Below are 17,326 nucleotides of genomic sequence, written 5' to 3'. Positions count from 1 at the left end.
ACTCCCCACCCTGTAAACAAGGCCACAGGTGCCTAGAAGAGGGAAGGAGCTTGTCCTTGGATATGTATTTCCAGGATCTCTAACCCAGGCTTCTTTTCATAGAAAGTTCTCCCAGGACTCCTGGCCTCCCTTTGTCCCAAGAAGGACTCTCTACAGGCTGCTCTGCTGGGCCTTTTGGGAGTTTCTCAGCCTAACTGCTTCTTGTTAGAGAGGAAATCTAAGTTCAACCCTTAACCCATCCCACCCTAGATGAGAAGAGTTTGTGTTCACAGGAATCAGGGGAGTTGCAGGGCACCACCCAACAAGCAAGGAGACTGCACTGCTTCCCCCTATCTGCAACACACACTCACATCAGTGAGGCCAAGACAGGAGCTACTCTGCCCTTTTGGTGGCTGGAGAAACTGAGGGCCAGAGAAAGAAAGGCATTCAGCAAGCCTCACCAGCGAAGATGGTGGCGCTAGACACCTTACAGTGTCTGCAGCCTCCATGACAGACCAAAAGGATTCTGGGAGAGGTGAGCTAAGGCCCTGGTGGGGAATCCTTGAATACACAGCTGGGCGTAGTGTGGCAGAGGCTCTGCCACAGGAGGGAGAAATTCTCTGCTGACTGGATGATGACCCAGCACAGTCTCCAAGGCCAGTCAGGTTTGTTGGCTGGTGAGCCAGCAATGGCAAGTGGCCACTAGTCATAAGAGCTCACTGCAGCTGCCCTGAGCCTTCTGGGGAAATGAAACCTTCTTGTCTGATCTTCGGCTGTAAGTGCTCTTGCATCCGAGGTTGAAAGTAGAGGCCTGGGCTGACCTTTAAGACAGACGGTGGCAGGTGAAAAAAGGGACTGACCTCCAGCCACCTCGCAACCACCGAGCTTTGGACATGGACTCATCCAATCAAAGCCCGGCCCTGTCGTTTCCTACTTACAAGTGGTCGGGCACGTTCCTTGCAACCTCTCAGAACCTCAGGTCCATCCTCTGCAAACTAGGAGAAATGGCAACAACTCACAAGTGCGTAGTGACATACCAACCCCACCCGCCAGGCTGAAGCTCCTCCCTCTAGCTCCCCCCTTCTTGGGACAGCTAGTGCACATATTCTATTTGGCAACAAAGAGGGCAGAGCCAACTCTGTGGTTAGGTGTACAGTGCAGCCCTCCTGAGGTCAGAATGGATAGTTCAGGGACTGCTTGCTGCCCTGTGGAGGCTGCTGATACCCCTTCTCTAGTTAATGAGCATGACCGCTCCAGACATAGAGAGAAGGAGACCATCCTTTGGCCAGACAGAGGGAGCAAGGGATGGACCAGACCTGCAGGGCTATGATGAAGACTAGAAAGGGGAAAAAGAGAAGAAAGCTCAGACTGAACAAGGGGCTGCCTCAGTTTCCAGCAGAACCGAGAAGGGTCCGGCCAAGCTCAAGCAACCAGGAGCAGGAAATGGCCTTGCGGGTGCCTGCGCCCCCATCCTGAGCTACCACACTGTCTTATAATCCACTCTGTACCACCTTCCTGGGGAGAGATGATTGCATCCTTTCTGAAAAATAAAGAACAGGAGGGAGAAGGCAAGCCCTCCCTTCTCTCCCTCCCTCTCTCCTTCCCTCCCACTCTCCCAGCACCTCCTCCCTCCCCACCTCCCGCCAGCTCTTGCTCTCGGTTGCTAAGTAGATGGTAGGTTTATTTGCGGCTGTCGGTTCCCAGTAGAAAAATTTCGTCTTGGAGAGCCGCCTGGATGGAAATGGCTTCAGCACCGATTTCATGGAGAAGGTCTGTGCGGTAATTAGTGTTCACGAGGGAGGAATTGGACTGGCAGGCTCCCAAGAAAACTACTCCCCAAAAGTTAGCTGGAGTCCAGAGGGCTACATCAAATGCAGTTCCAGAGTGTGCCTCTCCATCTATATATAGACCTGCAGACAAAAAATGGGCGGCTTGGTGGCTGAAGGTTCATGGGGGGACTGGCCATGGGAGGCGGAGGCAGCCTTCGCTGCAGAGACCACTGCACGAAATGAGAGCTGCCCTCCTCTACAGCTTCTTGTTCAGTCCCTGGAGCCTCTTCCTTCTTACTGTAGCTTGCTCCTTGCTCCATAACAGAACCTTGGTAAGAGAGGAAAGGACAAGAAGGTGGGGGAGAGGAAGGGGAGCAGAGAGGAAGGGTAGGCTAGCCCCATACTGATCAGCACAGGACTGAATTCCTAAAGTCATGCTCTGTACTTACCTGCTGACATTGTACTCCTAAGCATCCAGCCATTCCTCCTCCCTCTGTCCATTAAACATTCAGGTGCCTCCAGAAAAGACTCCCCTGACAACCTCCCCTGCCCTTTCTTCCCCTGGGCACCAGTAACTGATGCTTGCTCACCCACCATGGGCCATGGCCTTCTTCAACGTTCCTTCTATCCACAGCCACTCCCTAAGATACATGTCTCCAGTCTTCTTCCTCTCTTCCCATCCCCAGGCCAGAGCTGGGCAAACAGTAGCCCCTGAGTCCTTACTAAAAGAACTGAGAGTAGCTGGCTTCAGGGAGTGGATGCTCTATCTAGTCACATGTGGTCACCAGAAGAAGTTGAATTGAAATCCCGGGCTTTGATTTTTTTCTTCCTGCCTTCAGCTGCTGGAATGTCCACAAAACAATCTGATTCTTAGGTAGAAATTTACACACTAACAGGTCAGGGTCGCAAACATCAGGGCCTTGATAGAGGACCCAGCCTGGCCGCTCACCCCAGTTTCTGCCTTCAGCCTTGACTCTGTTGACAACTAGATGCTACACAGACCATCTTCACCACGAACCCCCACCTTAATGTACTGCAGTCCTGAACCCTCTCCCCTCCTCTGGCTTCACCTGTGTATCAGACACCACTGAGATCAGTCCCAAACCTCAAGGGTGTGTGAAACTGGAGGTGGAGTCCATGTGGTCAGCCTTGGCCACGGCCCACAGCTGCCCATTAGCAGAAAGTCCAGGGAGTAGCAGCCAGCAGACATGACTCTTCTCCACCCCAGCCTTGCTGGGCTCAGCCATCCAGCTGGCTTTCCTGGCCAGAGGGATCGATCGCTCAGCCAAGACAAAGTAACGTGTATTAGAGAGCCAAGAGACAAGATAGATTCAAGGAGAAAATGACAGGATAGCTGAGAGAATCAGACCCATTGCATAGCAACAACGTAAGGCCTAGGGGTGGTTTTGAATGGCACAACTCACTGATTCAGTGTACTGCACAACCTTTTCTCATCCCTAATCCTTCCCATCCTCTCAGTCATCTTGAGAATAGAGCCCTACACACCTCTATGAGTACATGAGCATTCTCAGACCTGTCACTCTACCCACTGCCCATTATCCACCCAGAAAGGGCAGAAGGCCTGGCTGGATACAACCATATGTCCACACATGCTTTTATTCCCCTGTTGCCTTCCGTTTGGTGGCAAGCCATGGAAATATTCTCCCATCTGTTGATGCACAGTCTTCTGCCTACGCAGTTGGAGACCTCTCATGCTAATGATGTGAACTTGCTGCTCCTGCTCAGGGTTCAGGCTGCCCTGGGCTCTCCAGCCTCTTGGTACTCTCCACTCATCTCCAAGGACAGCAGTGGATCTGATCCCTAGTTATCTCATTGTCTTGGAGGGGTTGTTTAGCTTTGACCTACACACACATCCTTTCCCTCATCTGTAAGATGAGGCATCTATGAGAGGTGCCTACTTTCTGTTCCTTCCTCATCCCCACTCATTCATTCACTGATTCTAGAGACCTGGACTCCTAAGCAGGAATTTATCGAACTCATTTCACAGAAAAGGAAACTAAGATATGAAAAGTTTCATTGACTTGTTGAGGGCTGCAATTCACCCATCAAGAGCTTGCTCAAGGCCTCCATGCAACACTCTCTTGTAGACCATTGTCTACCCCTCACCCTGTGCTTCTGCCTCATGCCAAGCCCTGTAGCAGAGGCAGGACAGATAAGTGCCCATGGAGCTGGTTCCCATCATTGAGTTCACAGAGGCCTCTTGAGAGCTCAACAGGTATGTGGATGCGGTGCCCAAACTTCACCACATTTCTTCCCAGTGGGCTTCTGTTCCTCCTGCTCTCCCATAGACACCCCCTGGAGCTCCTTACCCTACCTATGTGTCCCTTACCAAAGTGGCTGAACCCTGTGCCACTCCTGAGCTGGAGATCCAGCTCCTCTAAGCATTGTCTAAAACACTCCCGTTTTCCTCTCTCCTTCCCTCCCAACCCACCTTCCCAGGTCTTGAAAATTCCTCTCACAAAAGAAACAATTGACACCACAGTGCCTCTTTGGGGAAGCATGAAGCTCTAGCTCTTTGTCACTCTGGTCCCTGCCAGCTCATTACAGCCGCCTGTCATTAGCATATTAGATACATGAGGTAAACAAAACACACTTGCATCTGAGATTCTCGGTGCAAATCAAGATCACCCTGAGCTGCATACGAGCTGGCTATGCAGAAAGACAAGCAGGGCGCCTGCTCTGGGGAGCATAGATGGGAGTAGGGTTCAACCCAGTGACATGTGCAGGTCGGATGCAGGGAAGCAGAGAGTCTAAAGGCTAAAGTCATTTTTCACACCATGGGGAATGGCGAGCATCATATCGTGGCCATCACTACTGACAGTAACAGTAATATCAATACCCTCTCCAATTCATTACATCTTAGGGACTTTGCTCACCAGGAACCGCAGCAGCTAAGTATTCACTGTTGCCTGTCCACACGCAGATTCCATAAACTACTCAGAAGCTCCTCTAACAAGCTACTGTCAGAACCCCGCCTATTATACAAGGCTTGCAGCCCTTTCCACGACTCCAGATACCCTGAGGATAGAAACATTTAGGCAATGGGGCTTGGGTGGGTTTTCTCAGTGTCCTCAGCTGTCTGTTCACCGGAACCTTGAGGTCTATGCTAAGTCTGGGGTTAGGGTAAAAAATTGTCTAGTGTAGTCAGGAGAGCAATAAGCAGTGTACAATAGAGAATATGGGATTCAAGTTGTGAGACAAAAAAAGAAGGGAATGAGGGAAAAGAATAGAAAAGAAATAAGAATGAGGAAGAGAGGGAAGGAGAGAGGAGATGAGGGAAGGGAGGGGAAGGAGAAGAGGAGAAGAGGGGGAATGCAAAGCTAGAAAGCCAGCAGTGTCTGGAGGAAGCATCACGGGACTGATGCTCTTTCAGGCTCCGGCCCTCCTACATCACTGCAGGGGACCCGAACTCAGTTCACCCGCTTTGTCTTTGTACCTGCACTTGTCCTAACACAAGCTTCCTCCAAGGCCACCATAGGCCAGGAACAAAAACCTTGCAATGGGTTTGGGCCTAGGCAGAGTGAAGCAACTACGAGAGCAAGGTTGCAGGGGCCAGGCAGCATTCAGGATGCACTGGCTGCCATGGGCCTAACCACAAGACCTTTAATCTTTTGCTGCCTATGTTTCCTGCCCAGTAAAATGGGATGAGAACCTTATTAGTTTATAGAGTTATATTGAATGTGTCAGTCCATGTAAAGCACTTAACACAAAAACCAACACATAATCAAACATCAGGGAGTGTTAACTGTTGTCCTCTGCCACCTAAGGGCCCTGACAAAGCCTTGACTCACAGGATATGTTTGTCACACACTCATCCGCTGACTTGCTCGTGTTTATCTAGGGACTCCTATAAAGCAGTGGGTATGTTTTCCACCATCTGAAAAATTGTGTATGGCCAATAAATGGTTGTGAGATGAATGGGGCATTGTGTCACTCCATGCAGAAATGTCAGCCCTCCTCCTAGTCACGTGGCTTATCGGGTCTTTGATACAGTCAACTGATTGGTTGGCTCAGTTTTCTTTTTCCCTCTCTTGGCTATGTGGGCATTCGATGGAGAGAAGAAATAGAACTGAGCGCTGGACTCTGTTCATCCTCCCGACTTGTTAGAACCTCCCCCTAGCACCCCCTACCCCCTGCACCCTCGTGGGTCAGCAATTTGAGGGTAAACTGGAGACGCTCTACCCCAAGCCCAGAGCTCACACTCCTCTAAATATTTGGCTGGTCCCTCAAATAGGCTCTGAGGCCACAGGGAGTGACTCTCTGGCCCAGCACTCTTGTCATATCCACAGACCCCTCCCTTGTTGCAGCCCTTGGGTTAAATATTGCTAAATATGCCTGTGGTTGCGCTTGTCTGATTGACACTGGGTGAAAATCAAAATCAAGCCAAGAGAGCAGCTTAAACAGCTGAGAGTAAGGGAGAAAGGCACCCTCTGTGGAGAGGTGGACTGTGGCCTGCCAGAAGGTTGTGGTTTTTCTTGTTGTTGTGCATATTCCTCTCTCTCTCTCTCTCTCTCTCTCTCTCTCTCTCTCTCTCTCTCTCTCCTCTCTCTCTCTCTCTCTCACACACACACACACACACACACACGAGGGGGAGGGTTTGCACAGACACATACAGACACACAGACACACGTGGAGGGCACACAAACACACAGACAGGCATAGACACACAGACACACATACAAGCACACACACGCGCGCGCGCACACACACACACAATAAGAGAGAAAGAAGTACACAGACACACACAGGCATAGACACCCACACAGAGGAGAGAGAAAGGCACAGACACATTGACAGGCATAAACACAGACGCACATATACATGTGCATACACAGAGAGGAAGAGAGAGGCACACAAACACATGCACACAGACACACACACACACACACACACACACACACACACACACACATGCACACAGACACACACACACACGCACACACACACACATATCACATACACACCTTGTTTTGCTCTTGTGGCTTACACCCTGTTAGGAAGAAGCTAAAGAGAGTTGAGACTGCAGTTCCAGGGTCTTTTAGGTCCAGCTCCACTGCAACCGGAAGGTAGTGGACACGGCCTCCCCTTCTGATTCTGACCAGTTCAGTCCAATTGCCCAGAGGAGACTCTAGTACTGGAGCCTGAGTGAAGAGCCCAGCCCATCAGCCGTGGTCTTACTGGAGAGATGTGATTTCCACAGATGACAACAGCAGGACACCATTCGAACACACATGGTTTTGAGTATTTGAACATGGAAGGAGGTGCTCATTCAAAGGCGAATCAGTAGAAGCTAGGAAACTGAAGAGGGCTGCATGGAGGAGCTGTAAGTTTAGCTGGGCTCTTTGGATGGGAGGATCTGGTTAGGATCCAGGAACAAGAGCTGGGAAGATTGTTCAGTGTTCTTCAAGAGTACCTAGGTTCAAGTATCAGCATCCATTTGGCAGTTCACATCCATTTGTAACTCTAGTCCCAGGGAATCCAGCATCCTTTTCTGACCTCCACAGGTACTAGGCATATATGCAGGCAAAACACTCACAGATATAAAAAATAAAGTATTTTTAAATGATTCAGGGACAGGGAAGGCATCCTGGAGGAAGGGTGTGACAGTCAAGTCCCAAGAGTGACATGGACACACGTTGTTGGAGAGATGACCTTAGCAGTGTGACAGAGGAAGAGTCTCTGTCCCTCAAGGGACTCATAACTCTACTGCCTGTTGCTGTGACCTGTTCTCTTTAGTTTCCATCTTCTCCTTAGCACACATGGCACCTTGAGGGACAAGATCAGTCTCTGTGGTGCATTTGGAGAGTTTCAGGCTTGCTGACATGGTGACAGATTTGGGAGCAGCTAAATACTTCCAAGCTTCCTCTGTGTAGGGAAGGGTATTCTGGAAAATTACCCCCACCTCTAATTCTAGTAACCACCATATAAGTCTCCATTGAGGAGATCCCTGGGCAAAATAGTAGATATCTACCGAGTTGTCTCTGCCCCCCAAAATTCCCTGGGCCACCAGAGGCTCAGATGAGGCACCACATGTTTCCCATTCACTAAGGTCAGCATGTCAGACAGGAACTAGGCTGTGTGTAAAGCTACCAAGTTCCACACAGACAAAAGAAGAAATAGTAGACACCCAAAATGGGTAGGGATATCAGAAATGGTTTCTTTCCCCAAGCCAGTTAAGATGTACCTCAATTTGGTCAGAGATCTCCTAAAGTCTGGTGATGGCTAGGAGACCTCTAAGAGCCAGTGGTCCACCCCTACAGGATGGAGTCTGGCTTCTTACACTGGTCTTAGAAAATTCAAATTGAGATCTAAACTGCCCTCCACATTAATTAGAAAGGAACAGGTTTGATTTCTAGGTTCTAGCAGAGAACTTCTTCTGGCATTGGTGTGAGCAGATGTTCTGCAGGCATTTAGAGTCCAACCTTGATGTGCTGTGGAAGAACTCTGGCATGGTGGCCACTGGTGCTTAAGAGGACCCAGGGGTAAGTGAGGGCAGGCACCACCTCAGCTGACTATCTGTGTCCCTGAAGGAAGAGATTCGGTCATCCCTGAGCCCCTTACCTCAAGTGAAGGACATGGGTTGAAGGCAGGGAGGGAGAATTTTTTATTCAGTAATCCAAGCATCTCTCTGAGTATCTACCACACTCATATTGTTCCTTAGACACTATCCAAGACCCATGGGGTGGATGATAGGAACTGATCCCCAAATCAGCCAATGAGAGATGGTGGGTGCCTGTCCTGCCATAGTCATGGCGGGTGCCTCTCCCAGACTACTTCTGAGCTGTCAAAGGCTGATGACAGCCCACATCTTCTCTAACATTCAAGAGTGATCAAATTGTGGCTGTGACAGAGCTTTGGCATATAATAGCCAGAGAATCAGTTCATGATGGCTCATGATAGGGACACCCTTGTGCTTTTCTGGGGACTCTGAGGAGCTGCCAGCCTAGAGCAAGGCCACAGCAACAGCCTTGTGGTTATAGGAACAGAGGCCACGGTGTGGTCAGATGACCAGACAAGATTTTCTGCAGGCCTTCATGGAAAGGCTAGGCTACTTACTCCTGGCCTACTCCTCTGGCTCCTGGGTCATCAACCCTGGCCAGGAACTGGGGAGCTCTTCGCCAGGAGAGAGGTGAGGCCATTAACATGTCGTGTACATTTTTTGTCCTTTTTCATAGTGCTATAGAACACCAGACATGTAATTCTCTGGTGTTTAGGGTGTAAACAAGGGCAACTGGCAGAGAGTTGCTTGGCAAAGGACCGACAGGCTGGTCCTTCAAACCTCTGAGGTCTGTGGCTCCTCATTCAGAGCCACTGTGGTCTCTCAGTGCCTTCTGTCCCACAAGAAGAGAAAGACGAGGTAGGTAGGTCCTGTTCCCCTGAGAGTCTCAGTGTAGGTCAATAAATCTGAGTCACCCCAGCACTAGGCCATCCTCATCTTGAGGAGGGGCTAAGGGAAGGAGGAAATAAATTTAGAGCTCCAAGGAAGCCTATTCTCCTTCTACAATGTGCAATTGAGTTGAATTTTGCAGAAACTCAGCCACAATCTTGCATGGACCTTACTCTTCTGGTTTAGAAAGGAGACCCCAGGAGGGTGGGGCTCAGACTGCATGAAGTGACAGCTTATTATCTGGTCCACACCTCAAGGCTGCCTCCTCTGGGGAAAATGGATGGCTCCACCCCTGACTCACTCTCTCAGACTTCATGCTTCACCCCTCAAACCCTTTCTGTCCTTCACCCAGTCATTGCCCAAACTTACTCTCTGGTCAGCTTCCCAAAGACTGGAGTTTAGGGATATCTTCTGCAATGTAATTCACCTGGCCCTGAATGGAGATGCCCTCTCCCCTATAAGTAGCACCTACAATAGAGTATCTCCAATGTGGGCAGACACATAAATATGAGGCAGACCAAGATTCACAGTTTAACTGCCAAATGAAGTCGGTAGTCCCCAGGGACCCTGAGAGATGTGAGGTTGGTGGAGTCAGGAAAGGTTTTTGGAGGAAGGAGTGTGGTTCACCTCTGGAAAGACACAAGGCTCCAGTGGAGGGAATCATGGAGCAGGTCGCAGGGGGAAGGACAACATTCCAAATCTACCAAGGCAGTGGGGATGCCAAGGAAGTCAGATGCCACCTGTGGCTGGGGAATGTCTGTCTTTTACTTGGAGAGGGAAGACTTACAGGAGCTGTGGGAATGGACCATGGAAACAGAAAAAAGCATGGGAAAGATGGTCCTGCTGGAAAGGTTTATGTTGCAGGAACTATCAGAAGGGGTCTTGAGAAGATGGTACAGCACTTGGGTGGAAGGACAGGAGAGTGAGGTTTGGTGCTCAGTTTTCCTGCTCACTACCCTGCCTGCTGGGCCATTCTTGAGTGGTTCACTCTTAGTCATATCATAAGCAGTGTTCAGTGTTCAAGGGTAAGACCACATAGAAGTCTCCAGCATGTGATAAGCAGGTGGGTTGGACTAGAAGCCAAGAGGTGGCTCTTGGAAGAGGAGCAGGCTTGGGATAGGCCCACACGCAGGGGAATTATATAAGTCCCAGAACAAGGGGAGAGACCAGAAAGATATGGCCTCAGAACAGCAGTAACTTTCTCTCTGGGGACACTTTCTGACTTGTCCTTCTTCCCTCTGTCCACCCAAGACCCTGACATCACTTCTCAGCAAAAGGCTACGTCTCCATGTTAAATCCCACAAGGAATCGTCAGGAGCATCCTGGGGCCAGGATGGTGGCCTGAGAAGAGATTCACTGAGGATGGAGTTTCAGGCCCCATAGCACACCCAGTAGATCCAGATTTGAGACAGATCCTCTGACAGCTCACCAGCCCAGTATGCTTTAACATGTTCTGGTTTACATGAAAGACCTTTTATTAACGTGCTTGCAAAGCCAAGTGATAGGTATGCAGCCCCAAATGCTTTCCCTCTTCCTGATCCCTCTCCCCTCTTTCCCTCCTCATCTTCCTCCCCTGGGTCTGACTGGCGTGTTCTTCTGATCTCCCCCATCCCCCAGCTCTCTCCTACTTCCTCCAAGCCAGCTGATTCCAGGCCTGAAAGACCTGATGTTTTATTAAAGTCCAGATCTTCCTATTCTAAGGCCACCTTCCTCTGACTAATTCTGTAATTCAATTAGTAGGAAGCCGAGGCCTGGCTGCGGGGGGAGGAAGGGGAGCCCGTCACATCGGGAGCCTTTCCTTCCGTGATGACTACACCCCAGGCTTCAAGCCCTGTTCGAGTTGGGCAGGAAATTGTTCTTCCTTCACTTCACAATGACAAGGGCCTTTTATCCCGGCTCACGGGGGCTTTGTAAATTACTGCCATCATCTCTCGGTACAATTAATTCTGCAGCCCTGTGTTTTTCTCCCACGTGGGAGAGGGCTCCACCCACTTTCCTAGGCATCACCAATGCCCCTTGCCCCATGGTGGGCAGTAGGCTGCTCCGATACAGAGAAAGGTAGACACCCTTGCCCACGCCTCTCCTGTTCATGCCTCCACACCACCCATTCTGCCGTTCTCGTCCCAGCTGGATTCTTGTGACCAGGCCGTGTTATTTCATCCCTTCCTGCCTTCCTTCCTCTCTTCCTGTACTTAGGTCCCAAGGTTCCCAATCTCTCCTCAGGCTTCAGTCATAGGTCTCTTGCTCCTCGTCCATGTGTGCTCTTGGTCTCTCAGCCCTGCACCTGATCCAAGTGACATAAAGATCGTGTCTCCACTCTCGCAGGGTAGCGGTCTATTCAAAGACACAGACATGAAACTGGCAAATGGAAGGGATGAGTAAATACAAACGGCAAGATGGAAAAGGTTAGGTGGCTATATAAAGAAAAGTGAACCGGGGCCAGAGCATTTAGCACACAGCAGAGCTGGGAATGCCAGGGGAGTGGCAGGTCAGAGTGGGCCAGCAGAAGTGGGCACGTAGGCATAAGGGCCCACCTCCAGCTGTGAGAAAGAGGAGGCACCCAGACCATCAGCTGCTGACACAGCACTGTATGCAGTTTCTCTCTAATCCTGTTATTCCTCAGTCTCTACTCCCACCCAGATAGTTTCTAAAGCTCCTTCCTTTTCTGACAGACTGGGGTTCTATCCTGCTCAATTCAGTGCTTTAAGGGGAGATGAGAGAGTGTGTAGACTTTGGAAGGGGAGGAGGTCAACAATGAGCTGGTAAAAGGGGCTAGAGAGTGGGTGCTCAAGGCAATATCATGGCTCACCCAGAGAGTCTCTGGATCACTTGGGTAGTTTCTCACCACACACCTGGGAAGATCTCAAAAGACCAGAAAGTCTGGCAATGTTCTCAGAGCAACTAGCTACCCTGTCACGGATCCCATTCCCCAAACACCAACTCCTCTCACTCAGGCTGTGAAGCAAATTCACACTTACGGCTTACCAGGCAGAGAACCTGCTTCAAAGATGAGAGCTGTACTGCCCAGTTCCAGCACAGAGGAGATGCTGAGGCAGCAGGGTGTCTGCCCCACCAACAGAAGACTGTTCTCAGGGTGCATTTGAAGGACAGCTGATGTCCAGCTGTGTCCTCAACACAGGCTATGGGTCCTGCATTCTGTCTTACCTGCTCTTGTCTACTTTCTTTTTACTCCATTCTCCTATTTTTGTAAAGATCATTTTTTTTGGTGCAAGTTAATTATGCAAGTGATAATGTGAATACAGAGTCTAAATGTGTCAAATCAAACAAAAAGGGCAAAATCACCTGGGGATACAGCCCCCATTAGGGCCTCATGCTCCCGTGTTCAGCTCCTTGTAACTTTGCCTGTAAATGTAGAGAGTGCATACAGAAGGAGAGGAAGATGCCTCCACTGTGTATCCATGGTGCCAATTATCATACAATTTGCTTTTCCTATCTGACAATGCTGCTTTCTTGGTTGGCACATTAAGGATCATTTCACCTTTTTGTTTATTTGTTTGTTTATTTGTTTATTTATTTATTTATTGGTTTTTCAAGACAGGGTTTCTCTGCGTAGCTCTGGCTGTCCTGGAACTCGCTCTGTAGACCAGGCTGGCCTCAAACTCACAGAGATCCGCCTGCCTCTGCCTCCCGAGTGCTGGGATTAAAGGTGTGAGTCACCACAAGGCTCATTTCACCTTTTTAACTACTGTAAAATATTTGGTTTTTAAAAAGAAGTATCCCCGCCTTGGGGACATTTCTTGGGTTTTCAGTTTTTTTCTACTCCTAACAGCCATAATGGCTTATTGTTCCCTCCTCTCTGAGCATAAAGACCAGACCATGTACTTGTAGGATGGGAACTTGGAGAGGACGGCTGTGCCTGAAAGCCAGGAGAAATCTCCATGTCACTGGTCCCACCAATAGAAGGACTATTGTTAGAAATATTAAGGCCACTCCACGTAGTTAAAAGGGAGGTTTATTTTGTGGGGTAACTTACAAGTGAAGGGATAGGTTACAGGGTCTGGGAAAGGTGAAGCGCAGTCCAGCGGTGTTCTCTGGAGAACTCTGCTCGGTCTACCTCCAGCGTCCAGGATCCAGGAACCAAGGGAGCTGCCCATCCGGATCTCAGGGTCCTGTCTGTGCTCTGCCTTGTAGGCATGACAGTTACCAAAGCCTCAATGGGGGTGGTACTTCCAGGTCAAAGCTGGAATAGCTACCCACTACAAAGGATACTTCTTTCTTAGAGCTTTTCTAGTCCCTAAGTGGAAGCCCTGTGACAGGACCTCCCACAGTATCCTGTGCATAGCTACTCCATGACAGAATCTGCTTGCCACCCACACTGTGCATTCATAGAGGGCCTCTGTAGGGATGGCTCTGAGGGATCCATTATACACCTTAAGACAGTGAGTGTGTCTGACTTAGTAGCTTCCAGGCTGAGGCTGGCAAGATCCATATTCCTTCAAACTATCCCAGCCTCACTGCTCAGAGCCTGAGGAGCTGCAATGAGCTATGGGAGGTAATGGCTAGCTGTCCTGGTGGGAGCTTTGAGTGCCTCTGCTCTGTTCCTAAACAGGAGAGCCTTGCCAGCATCTGAAGAGACTTGGCCCCTGGGGTCCCACCTTGGCCTCCATCTCAAACCCATGGCTATGTACACACCCTGTGAGGGCAAGCTCTCCTCCTACAGCCCCCTCTCCCCCAAAGCTGCCATCCCCTGGGGCCCTGCTCTCATCTCAGCCAAGGTGCACACTAGTCCTTCCTGGCACTCTGGATTTGGCATTATGAGCAGCTTATCCATATCTGCCTTCCTCAAAAAGCCTTGAGTGTGCAGGCTAATCTCCCCTGCTGGAAAGTGAAGTACAGATCCAGCTGCAGAGAGATGGTTGGAGAAGCACCAGGTGCCACGGTGTAAAGGTGGACCTTCCTCACAGCAGGGTAGGAGAACAGGGGATGAAGGAAGGGTTTCTGCCCTTCCCCACTTTCTACATCACAAGAGGGAACAAGTACCCACAGCTGATTCCACAGATTCAGCTTTGGTTAGCAACCACCGGTTAACAGGTCTCTCTACACGCTTCTAAGAGGGATTACTGTCTCCAGGATAGATATAGAGGATAGATAAGGGACCCATGATTCAGAAAAAGGAAGCCCTGAGTGACCTGTGGCTGGTACGGGGTTCTTCTGAGCAGAGCTGTGTATAAACACTTTCAAGGAATTCCAGAAGAGGGCTATGAGTGCACTGTCAGGCCTGACCTGGGAGCCTACAGGAAGGAAAAAAGGCAGCCTGCAGTGACCCACCTCCTGACCCTCACAAGCAACCTCAGACCCATACCGCAAAGGCAGTCCAGCATGTAGCATCATCCAAGGGACCAGAGCATCTCTTGGCAGCTTCTGAAGACAATTTCTGTAACCCTTCCATCACGACTGCCAAGTTAGCCAAGGTGTTTGGGAATTCAGTGCTCTCAAGGAGTGAGGCATCTCTACCCCTGTTCTGAGCCCAGAGAAGCGAGCAGAAGCAGAACCAGATGGAGTTCCTGGCCTCGTCTGAGTGTTAGGAGATTGCTAATCAATGAGCAAATAGATATTAAGGTCAGGGAGTAGTGGGTGACAAATAGGAAGGAAATATGTCGAAGGATGGGGAGGGGAGATGTGTGTCGGGGAGGTTGGGATGGTGGTAAGTGAGGGGGTTGAGAGAATTGAGGAGGAGGTCACATCTGGTGGATACCTGAAGGCAGTGAAGGAGGAAGGCAGGCCAGGCTTGTAGAAGGGGAAGGGTGAGGAAGCAGTCATTGTAGATAAAGGCTCTAAGATAGACTATGTCTCAAAAGGATGAAAGAAAGTAAGGAAGCCGGGGAGTGAGCAAGGAGAAAAACTGGCAGGAGAGGTTCAGAGGTGGAAACGGCAGGGGGGCATCACTTGGGTCTGAGAGCTCAGAGCCCTCTCAGAAAACAATGGAAGAAATTCCTAGAAGCTGGACAAAAGCAACAGATTTCCCCGTCTGGGATCCCTAGTTTATTTTTCTGGGCTGTGAGAACAATATGGTCACTTCCTCCTTGTCCTTCTCTTCCTTCCTCCTCTCCAAACCTGCCCCTGACCTTGTCCCAAGCTGGCTTGCCTGCGTGTGGCTGAGACACTGGCTGCCTCTCTGCAGCAGGCAGAAGACAAGGCCAACAAGGGGACAAGGGAACAGGAGGAAAGACACCCCTGGGAAAGGCAGGCGGCAGCAGGAGGGACGACGTCACGGGGCCTCTGACCGCTATTCATTTCAGTCGCCTGTGTCTCCATCAATAACCGTCTGCCAGTGACCAGGAGGGACGAGGAGGGAGAGAAGGGAGGAGGGGTGATGTGGGCCTGGTCCAGAGGAGGGAGGATGGCATGAAGACTCCTTGGCAGGGGGAAGAGCCAGCACTGAAACTGGAGCTTCTATTTCCTTTTTCCACCTCAGTTTCCCTCCACACACGTTTCCCTTCCTGCCGCCTCTCCAGCCAGCAAAGATGGGGGAGCAGGATCTGTTTCTGCATCAGAAGGGGAGGAACAGAGGTTGCTAGGTACAAACTTGAGGGTGGGAGGAAGGCACTGGGGAGGACGTTGTGGGGACTCGGTGCATCAAGTGTCCACAACAAGTCTAATGACTAGAACTGAGGTATGTACCAGACAGCCACTGCCAGCTGGAAGCCCTCGGGAGAAAAGAGCCTGAGTCTATCACAGAGCGGACATTCAAGAAGTAAATGGCCTTTGAAGGACCAGAAGGCATGTAGCGGGGAGTCAGTGAGGAAAGGACGTAGCCCATGGAGGGACTGGAGCAGTCAGGAGCCACTTCAACCAGACTCATGAAATGGCTGGGTTGGGAGCAGTGAACGTGGAGAGAGCAGACATAGCCCTGAGCTGACTGATCACAGAAAACGGGGTGGGGAGTAGAGACGGGGAGCAGGGAGGCTACAGAAGACCATGCAGGCAGGGGTCTACCCTGCAGGTCTTTTCTCTAGGGTAGGGTCATGGGTGGCTTTACAAACAAGAGTGTTTTAGCCTAAACGGGCCTTTGCAGTTTTACCATTGCTTCCAGCCGGTTTTGCAAGGAGCACCAAGCCGCATTCAGTCCCACCTGCAGACAGAGGAAGGGGCCCCTGAAGCCAGTCAGTAGAGGAAACTCTCAAAACCATTTCTGTCACCACGCATTCTGTTCCCGTGTCATGGTGCCTGCAGACAGGCATTGAACCCTCCCGTGAGCAGGTTGCACTGCACGGAGCGCTCCGGAGTCCCTGACAAGCAGTGGAGTGGAGTTGTTACAATGGCTCAGAGGGAAAAGGAGACAGGACCTTGGAGAGCATGCTCGGCTCTTTTAACAAGAGAAGATGCAGGTGGGGCGGAGTGAGGCAGAGCTGTCCTCAGAGTTCAGAGGCAGAACAAGGGTAGGCCTCAGTGGGTTTGATAGCCCAAGAACCCTTCAGACAGGGAGGTGTGTGAAGACCCTCACCACAGATTTGACAGCAGGAATCGGGGCAGAGAACACAAAGGACATATGACAGCCCTGTCCGTTTGATTAAGACAACTGACCAGAGGGTGGGCTCTCCCTTACAAATTTGGCCTTTATTTGGAAGGTCCCCGACTCTTGCACTGCTGAGGGGCGCCGAGCAAGGAAGGAGCCACTGGCGGTAACAGCTAAAGAAGCAGGGAGCTAAAGGGGAAAACTGCCCCTCCTGGGAGGTGCAGGGGCGAGAGTTGAAATTGATTAAAAACAACACGGACAAGGAGTGGGGAGAAGGCAGAAACGCCTGAAGCACCAGGGCGCAAGGACAGAGAGAGACCCGCGGGCAGAAAGGGGGGGCGTGGGGAGTGGGGAGGACTCGGCGGAGGAAGCAAAATAGGAAAAGCCACGGGAGGAAGGAGAAGCAGACAGACGGGAGACCGAGGGACAGGGAAGCACCGAAGAGAGCACCCTGGAGAGAGAGAGAGGTGGGGAGAGCCGTGACGAGCAGGAGGGCGGGAGTGTGGGGCGGGCAGCAGGGCGCGGCGGCGGGCCGGGCCTGGCTGGGGGCGCCCCCACTGACCCTTGTCGCCGCTTGCTTCCCTCCCAGGCTGCGCTTTCCTCACCTACTGCGAGCGTGAGTCAGCGCTGAAGGCCCAGAGCGCGCTGCACGAGCAGAAGACCCTGCCCGGGGTAAGTGGCGCCGGCCACGGC

General features: G+C 51.0%; 1 protein-coding gene across 47 annotated transcripts in view; it reads left to right on the top strand.

Annotated features, from left to right (window-relative positions):
- The window catches only part of Celf4 (CUGBP Elav-like family member 4), a 287,815-nt gene that overhangs the window by 60,070 nt on the left and 210,419 nt on the right, over positions 1-17,326 (top strand). For 43 of the 47 annotated variants that reach the window (XM_052741697.1, XM_052741701.1, XM_052741693.1 and 40 more), the window contains exon 2: positions 17,223-17,305. In XM_052741697.1, coding sequence (XP_052597657.1) covers positions 17,223-17,305 — 83 coding nt within the window. The other 4 variants (XM_052741726.1, XM_052741738.1, XM_052741739.1 and 1 more) reach the window with 4 other exon arrangements.

The sequence above is a fragment of the Peromyscus californicus genome, unplaced genomic scaffold (genome assembly GCF_007827085.1).
Source record: "Peromyscus californicus insignis strain IS unplaced genomic scaffold, ASM782708v3 Scaffold_17__1_contigs__length_78620276, whole genome shotgun sequence".
In the NCBI taxonomy this organism is placed as follows: domain Eukaryota; kingdom Metazoa; phylum Chordata; class Mammalia; order Rodentia; family Cricetidae; genus Peromyscus; species Peromyscus californicus.
Note: the sequence above shows the minus strand (reverse complement) of the source record. Positions and strands in the feature narration are given on the sequence as shown.